This window comes from Canis aureus, chromosome 12 (assembly GCF_053574225.1).
Source record: "Canis aureus isolate CA01 chromosome 12, VMU_Caureus_v.1.0, whole genome shotgun sequence".
Classification (NCBI taxonomy): domain Eukaryota; kingdom Metazoa; phylum Chordata; class Mammalia; order Carnivora; family Canidae; genus Canis; species Canis aureus.
The window spans coordinates 57,125,888-57,134,970 of NC_135622.1; the positions used below are offsets into that span (position 1 = coordinate 57,125,888).

The window sequence follows — 9,083 nt, forward strand, 5'->3', positions numbered from 1 at the left end:
TAATACTGCACTGCCTCACGGTGATACAAATAGAAATGAATTGACAGTTTATAAAACATAATGTGTAGAAATGCTGTTCCAGAGGAATGTTTTCTTAGTAATTTTGAATTAAAAAAAAAACAATGCTAGAAATGTAGAGAATTTGTGAATAAAATGTTGATTTGTGATAAAGGTAATTTGCAGAGATCCTTAGATTGTTCCGAAGTAGGACACAGAATGCTGGTATCTGCTAAGGACATTTCTCTTTAATTATTTTTCTTTTAAAAGTCTCCTTTAAAATGTAATATTTAAGCTACACAGGAAAGTATAAAGCAAAAATGTAACAAACACTCATTTACCCAGTTTTAAGATATAAAGCATTGCCAACACAGTTAAAACTTGGGGGTTGGGGGAGCTCTTATGCTATCATTATTTATTTATTGTAGGGGAGGGGCAGAGGGAGGGAGAGAGAGGATTTTAAGCAGGCCTCACACCCAGTGCAGAGCCCGATGTGGGGCTTGATCTCATGACCTGAGCTGAAACCAAGAGTCAGATGCTCAACAAACTGAGCCACCCAGGCATGCCACATTAGCATTATTTTAATTTTGTTCTTTTCCATTTATAGATATTAGAAAATTAACAGACTAATTATTTGGGTAAAAATGAAAAAGATATGTACAACTTGAAGTGTTAAAAATAAATCTATGAAATGAAGTAGAAGAAAATAGGTGAATATGTATCTGATCTTGGATTGGAGAACTTCCTAAGAGTAAAAGCAAAGAAAGAAAGTGATTGAGTAACCAAAAATTAAAGACTTGTAAATTTTAAAAACAGCATGTATTTATAATGTTTATGAGAAAGATGGGTATCTTCGTATATAGAGTACTTGTATAAATCATTAAGAAAAAAAAGATTGCCTCTGCCCGGTTTAAAAATCAGTGAGGAACATGCAGGCATTACTGTTAAGTATGAAAAAATGATCAACTTGATTATTAAGCAAAGAAGTTTAAATTAAATTAAAAATAAAATGTAAAACCATTTTCAGCTGCCAAACTGGTAAGGATTAAGAAACTTGGTATTGGCAATACGTAAAGAACTGGGCACTGTCCTGTCCTTGCAGAACTCAAAGTTCTAATGCTCCTTCCCACAGCATCTTCGGCAGGAAGTCGCCCAGGCCTGCAGTGTGTACCCACTGATCAACTAAATGGGGCAGATAGAAAATCAAACAGATAGTTACAGTACTTTTTTAAATGTTATTTATAATAGAAGCACGAGGGGAACAAAGGAAAGCATGGAGAATTCTGCCTGAGGCCATCAAGAAACTCCAAAAAAGGGAGGTTCCGTCATTTTCTAGGCAAAGAAATAAGGGAACAGACAACGGTAGGCAAAATGTTATGTGCATTGGTACTGAGTTGTCAGAATTACTTCCATGTTATGTTCTGAAACATTGTACTGGCTGGAGTAGGGAGAGAGGGTAGTGACAGGAATTGGCAGAAGAGGACATGACCGAGAAAGCAATGAGCCAGACGGAAAAGGACCCAGTGCACTATGCAGTACTTTTTACTTTGTTCTCCAGATAGAAGTCTTTCAGCAAGGGTTTGGTGTGTGTTGACTTAGTGAGCTCCTTCTCTAAGGTACCGGTATGACAGTGAAAATGGCAGGAAGAAACCAAGTTAGAGAAAACTTTCTTAGGTTGAAATGACAAAAGTTAGACGGCTGACTGGAAAGGGCTGAGGGGGGGCTTTAAGGGAAGTCTTGCCAGGCATTGTACTAATAGCCTAGTGACCAAACTTTTAAAATTTGAAGACTGTGACACAGATGCACACTTCACACACACTTCAAAGGTTTTGGAAGGGTATGAAATGCAGATTTTTCAAAGTTGGGCTTTAAACACCCAGGATGGCTCACTGATCTCAATCTCCCAAGCAGTACCTTAGCTACAAGTTACTGCCTATATGTAAGCCTGGAAAAATGTGATAGGTGTGTAAGTGAATAATTATATCTGTACATTTTCTCAAACATTGTCCTACATTCAACATATTTTGAAATAGAGTAATTTGGGTTGGTTTATTTACTTTTAAGTTAGGGAGCTATCCATCAACATACTCTGTCAGTGATTAGATTATCAGAGTCAAACAGATGCATCAGAATTCACTCCAGATTTTTAATTTAAAAATGCGGATACTTGCACCCCGCTTTCCCTTCAGTCCAGTTATATCAGAATCTCTTGGGATGATGCCTGCAAATATGCATTATAAATAGCATTGAGTGTAAACCATATACATTCAGATTTAAGGACCAACTTTAAAGTTGAAGTCACAAATGAGATTTTGGGGACCAGAGGCGTTCCTTGGCATAAGTTGATTCGTGAACCTCACAGTTAAAATAATGAAAAAGTTACACCTGTTTTTTAAAATAAAGATGATAGCAATGTTAGATGATTGGATTGGATTAGAAAGAAAAGACCACATATACCCCTGCTCTAAGTCCAGTTTATTCAGCCAAGATAAATTGCTAATGATGCTTATATACCTGTGGTTTTTCTCTTAATTGTGGTTTTTCACACAGAGCGTCACTGTTGGTGACCCACTAAGCAAATAGTTTCTTGCTAGAATTGAGAATTCGACATTCTTAGTGTTTCTCTCTAAACTGTGAACCGACAGTCTGGGTCCTTTTGTGAAGGGAGTGCTGACAAATGCTGAATTTTTTCATAGTTCTCAAATCAAACTGGGGATCAGGATGGTTACATCTTTATCTGGGCCCAGTGGGGAGAAGATCATATCTTATCCCCAAATATTACCTGTCTTCAGGTCTCTAGTGTTCTAGAAATCAGACCTGGCTAACATTATATGCACTTACATATGGAAAGAAAGATCTCCCTGTGTGCTACCATCTTAATTTTGACTGTATTATTATTGATGGAGAGTTAAAATCTCACAGCACAAAGTGTGATTTCTAGACAATTATCATATTAAGCTGCCATTTCTAAAGAGTGCTAGAATGTGAATTTGCAAACCTCCTATTGCAGATTGCTTGATTTGGCATTTAAAGACTGGGATTGGTCATTTGATGATGTTGATGGTGGTGATGATGATGACGATGTTTTTGATTTCTGAAGAAATAAATGGGGTAAATCAAAAAATGAAAAATGAGTTATTCAAAGTAGTGCATGTGATTTGCACTTGGGTTTTCATTGTTTTTGACTAGTTTTTAAATTTTGTTAAGTTGTTTTTAATAGTATGTATTTGGAAAATAGTTTTCAAAAAAGTTTCTAACTGAAATTTCCATGTTAAGTTAAAAAAGTGAAGTGCTATGTTCAGAATCTTTATTGGCTATATATTTTCAATACAGTTGGAATTACAATGTTTTATCTTAGGAATGAAACATGTAAGAATAACAAAAGAAGCAATTCTGGTACTTATTGTTCATTCCAAAGAAGCCATATTCAGAGAAGTAAAATTTACAATGTTTTCAAGTTCCTACAACTGTATTAGTTTGTGAACATAGCATGGGATTCCTTCCTCCCTCCCTCCCACTCTCCTTCCCTCCTTTCTTCTCTCTAACGTGCAAGAATTGAAGCCATAAACACTTTGTAAGTGCTGTGAAATACTGTTTCTGATTTGGCTTTTCTTTGTGATGTTGTGAGATGTTTTCTCTTGCTAAAGAATGCTATTGATGTGCTGTGAAAGTTCTTGTGTTTGTAGAACATATAAATAGTTTGGTTAACAGTGGCTAAAGGAGATTTGAGTAAAAACTGAACCTCATGGTTAAACCTTTTTACACAGAATGGATTTAAAAGAAGTAATGTCTGTCTTAACCTAAGTAAGCATATTGCAAAAATAGACTTAAATCATGTGTTATTGGGAGGTGTTTATAACCAAGATTTACAGAGTATTTTTACATATATTTACTAAAACAATGTGTTTGTTCCCATTTCGTAGATTTAAAAAATGTGTCTAAGGCTCAAATAGTCAAGTAGAACCTGGTCCATAAGCCCACTGTTCTTTCAGCTATAGAAGGCAGCTAGTGGTTAATCTCCAAGTCAAACTTATATTCACTTGAGTTACTTGGTGATGTATTATCTAACCCTAATAGCCAGTTAACCATATTAAAACTTGTGTGTCATGTTTGTAGAAAATATAGGAAAATATAAGAATATAATTGCATATACCTAAAAATAAAAATAATATAATAAATGTTTTATGCATGATTTAGGTATTAAAAGCATAGAGGTTGGAAGACTACATCATGAAATGATATAAATGGAATGCCTTTTAAAAGAATTTTAACAATCTCTTAAATTATTTCACTGTATCAACTAACTTTGTTTTTTCTTTTTTTTCCAGCTAGCTGCCTTCTATGAATGCAGTCATTATTCAAGGTGATCATATTCTTCCAGTTAAAACAAGACTGAAGTATGATGGGCCAGAATTTCTTAAAAAGCTATATTTTCTGGAGGGACTGATACATACACACACACACACACACACACACACACACACACACACACATATATATTTCCCTTATTCCTGCAATATAAATTATAAATCTTGGATATTTTCTGGGCTCCTTTGGAGCATCAAGTTGAACCAACAATGATTGGTTAATAGAGTAAGAATATCATATGCAACTCTTCCAAACTTGTTCCATAAAGCTCTCTTGGCAGTCACTCACACTACATTGCACAAAAGGATTGAGAAGAGTTAAAGCTTAAATCATCTTTTCAGCTTCAACAGAGAGATTTCACCAGCACATTTACCAGAAGATTCTGGGAATGGATTCCACTACAGTGATAGAGACTGCATCTTTAAGAAGTGACCATTATACTGTGTGTGTGCATATATATGTGTGTGTGTCTCTCTATGCGCGTGCGTGCACACACACACACACACATATATAATAGTACTGTAATACTGCAAGAGGGTTCAACAAATGTCCCATTTTATTTTTTTATACACATTAATCAGATATCATAACTTACTGCAGTTGCAACTATGCACTTGTATAAAGCCATAATGTTGGAGTTTATATCACTCATTTGTGTATACCCCATGGAGGCTGCATGTTCATGTTTAAGCAATTATTGTAACAGGAGTTTTGATGTTAATTGTATCAATTTCCTAATGCTTCATGATAGGCAACTTTACCCATTTTGAATGCCTTAATTTAATTTTTTTTTAAAGTCTCACCCTTTTCTGTATTTTGAAAAAAGAAGTGTTTTCCAGCTCTTAGGATGCAAATTCGCTTTGCAAAAGAAAAACAGTGCACTATTTTTACATGTAATAGTTATCAATGTCAACCTATTTTGATTGTATAACAATTTTTTTTAAAAGTACTGGTGATAGAAACAATAATGGATACTATTGGAACTAATATATCTTTTATGTATATCTATTATTCATCCCACTCTTCTTACAGACCTCAGTATTAGTGTGTGACTGAAATGTTTGCTTTGCTTTGAATTTGCTGGCTACCCTAGATGTATTTTTATTTCTGGTAGAGACATTGTGACTATTTTTACATTTTCACACTCAAGATTCTAAGATTATCTCAAATATTAAGAAAATTAAGACATACTGTAGATATATTTTAAATATTTAAATGTGATTCCTCAAACACACAACTGTATATGGCAATATTTCAGGATTGGGCTAAAACTGGTGACTGGGAAGAACTAGCCTCAGAGGCTCTTAACCTGATTTTTATTTTTTAAATGATGTTAAAGTCATAGGTTATGCAGGACCATTTCTGCTAGATTTCTCATTGTCCCAGAAAAATGTGTTTTGTACTGCTACCATATGGATTAATGATAAGCATCAAGTTAAAAAAATTATGTAGTCTTTTATCAGTCTCTTTATAATACATATACACAGGGTTTGGTGTGATATTGAAATACATCATCTAATAGTTCAATGAAGGAAGCAGACATTTTTCATTGATTACTTTTGGAGTCAGTGTAGAAATGTTTAAAGAGTTAGATCCCCAAAATATAGATACTGTTGTGAAAATTGAAGAGTGGCCTTTGGCCTACTGATGTACTAAAACTGAATCTTGTTATTCTCATTATCCCACCTGCACTCTTCCATGATGTCTGTGCTAAACCAGAAACTCATGTCATTTCCCTCACAGGGATGTTCTGCAGTTCTGGTTTGGGGCACAGCCTTTTTTTTTTTTTTTTTTTTTTTAAGTAAGATATAAAAATGAAAAATATATAAAATTTATATAGAATAAATATTTCCATTCATTAGATTTGTTAAAAGGAGACTGAATTAATATTTTATATAAAGATTTTGTTACACTATGGGAGGTTCTATCATATTCTGAATTGGAGAGTATATATATATATATATTTTTAATAAACTTTATTAAGGTGAAATAATTTGAAGTTTACATGAGTAATTGAAATATTTGAGTAAAAATGGCAAAAGTTAATTTTTGAATGCTGTATATATTAGAGAATATGGAGAATCATGGTGTGATGCAACTATACGAGGAAATTTAATGTGAAGTTTTTTGGGGAAAAAAAGGTATTCTAAGGGGTGAAAAAAATCTCTCCCATGGAGATTCTTCACATTATATGGTTTAACATAAGGGTTCAATAGGGTTGTTTCTCCAGCTAATGGAAATGCGCTTAATAAAAATTCTGACCTTGGGTAAGAATTTGCTTTTTACCCTGTTGCTGATTTCATGTACATACATGAATGCATACACCCATACAAATGTTCTCTTCTCAACACTCATTAAATACAATATTGACTTGGTTTAACAACCTGATTTTGTGCCAGCTTCTCTTTTTCTTGAGGCTCCAAAGGTTCCCAGATAAATAAAGACCAAAAGTTGCTTATTTCTTCACACCTGATTTCTCCTAGAGCCATAAATACCTCCTATTGAGAACTAAGAAGTAGTGAATACTGGGATTTTCTTAGTTGGATTTTTTACTTTTGTTTAGTGGGGGATAGCAAGACAGAAGTAGAAGGAAAACTGGTGCCGGTATTATTGTTAAAAATAAATGTATAGTGAATGTTTGAAAAGTATTAAAGAAAATATGCTATCTAGAAGCAAGATTTAAAAAAAAAATCTATCTGAAAATTTTAACTAAAGGATACCAAGAAATCTAGAGTAAGGTTAGTGTCTTTAAAACTAACCTAGGCTAGAGTCACAAATCTGGCTCTGAAGGATGTCTTTTTTTTTTTTTTTTTTAATCAGTTTAGCTGTAGATCCTCAAAAAACAAAACAAAACAAAACAAAAAAAACTCTAGGTTGCCAAACCACAATTTAAGAAGTTTTGCTGCTGTTGTTAATCTATTCTTACAGAATTCTCGTGGTAAAATAGAGAAACTAAGACACTATATTACCTTTATCAAACATGCTTTAATAACATGTTTAATATTCTATGAGAGCAAGTCACTTCTGAGTTTCTCAGTCTGTGTCGACACTGCTACTGACTCACGTCTCCTCCCCTGGAAGAAGGCTGCAGTTTTCCTCTGGCGTGAAGATAACCATAGTTGATTCATAAAGCACTTTGAAAATAGGCACTGTATGACAGTGCCGGATATTATGCTTGGGGGCCTGTCCTCGATTCCCTTCCCCATAATGAGTTTTGTTTGAAATTGTAATAAGTTATGAACTGCATGGTTTAGATAATCATAAATATTTGATCAACTGTCCCCGTTGAACAAAAATCGTACCCCCCTGATTTTTAAAAAATTTTTGTTGTATCTTTGTAGTAATGTAATTGTATTTTATGCCTGCTTTTTATATTAAAAAAATTAAATAAAAGAAATTAAGACATAAGCATTTTCATACTCTTCCTGTGGAATAGTCCTGGAACACTACAACCTCCTAAAATTTATCCCTCAAAATTTTGCCTTCCCTACATGATGGTGTAGCAGAACAAATCAACCAAGGTTACAGACTTTTGCATGCGCTACCCTGTCATTTAGTCCATGGAGAAATACAAAATAGAATTTCAACAAGGAGTCCGTTGCTGACTTGACTTAGGTATTTGAAGGGACATGCAAATCCAACAACCTCATTTGAGTGTCCGGGATAAGGAAAAGGCACAGAGTGCTGAGAGGTGGTTTTCAAGAAAGCATTTCTCTGGTAATCAGTTGAGTTCTTATTTAGGATATTTTTTTGGCTATCATATCTGAGACAGATTTTTCACTCTGAGCTTCAGTGTTTTCATCTTTTGTAAGATTAAGACTTCCGTTACAAGATTGTTGTAGGATTAAATATGATGTGTGTAGGATATTTGGAATAGTTCAAATGTTTCCTTTCGTCTCAAAAAGGGAAAATGGGCAACTCTTCACCTAAGATAGTATGTTCTTTAAGCAATGATAAAGTTCTAATTAAAATATACTTAAATATTTGTTGGACTAAAAAATCACATTATTTTTATTTATACTAATGGTTAGATTATGATTGCATATGAAAAAAGATTCACTTGGATTTTCTTTAAATGACAACTATCAGGGGGCCTGGTTGGCTCAGTTAGTAGAGCATTTGACTCCATCTTGGGATCAGGAGTTGGAGGGTGGCTCAGTTGGTTGAGCCAAGAGTCATGTGAGCCTCTGACTCCTGATTTTGGCTCAGGTCATGATCTCAGGATCATGAGGTCAAGCCCCAAGTCGGATTTCACACTCAGCAGGGAAACTGCTGGAGATTTCTCTCCCTTCCCCTGTCCCTGTACCCCTTCACCTGCTTGCAAACTCCCTCTCAAAATAAATAAATCCTTGAAAAAATTAAAAACTATGACTGTAGAAACTGCAGAATGAATGATTATTGGTATATACCATGTTTCTCTTCCTGCTGGTCCCAAGCAATAGTTCTAAAATGTTGACCACAGTTTATATTCTTAAGCATTTTACATAACTTAAAAAACTAATCCCATTAAAACTGACTTTTTTTTTTTTTTAAGATTTTATTTATTCATGAAAGACACAGAGGAGAGAGAGGCGCAGAGACATAGGCAGAGGAAGAAGCAGGCTCTATGCAGGGAGCCTGATGTGGTGGTACTCGATCCTGGGACCCCAGGATCACGCCCTGGGCTGAAGGCAGGCACTAAACCACTGAGCCACCCAGGGATCCCAAAACTGACAGTT

The 9,083-nt window shown here is 34.6% G+C and overlaps 1 protein-coding gene across 13 annotated transcripts in view; it reads left to right on the forward strand.

The window, feature by feature from the left end:
- Nucleotides 1-7,773, forward strand: part of ROCK2 (Rho associated coiled-coil containing protein kinase 2) — a 141,435-nt gene extending 133,662 nt beyond the window's left edge. For 7 of the 13 annotated variants that reach the window (XR_013349774.1, XR_013349771.1, XM_077844115.1 and 4 more), the window contains 2 exons: nt 3,008-3,108; nt 4,326-7,773. Coding sequence is in view for 6 of the 13 variants with exons in the window: in XM_077844115.1 (XP_077700241.1) it covers nt 3,008-3,095 (88 nt within the window). In the remaining 7 variants the exon portion in view is untranslated. Of the gene's footprint in view, nt 1-1,245; nt 1,360-3,007; nt 3,109-4,325 lie in introns of all 13 variants that reach the window. The other 6 variants (XR_013349773.1, XR_013349772.1, XR_013349775.1 and 3 more) reach the window with 2 other exon arrangements.
- The last annotated feature ends 1,310 nt before the right edge of the window (nt 7,774-9,083 follow it).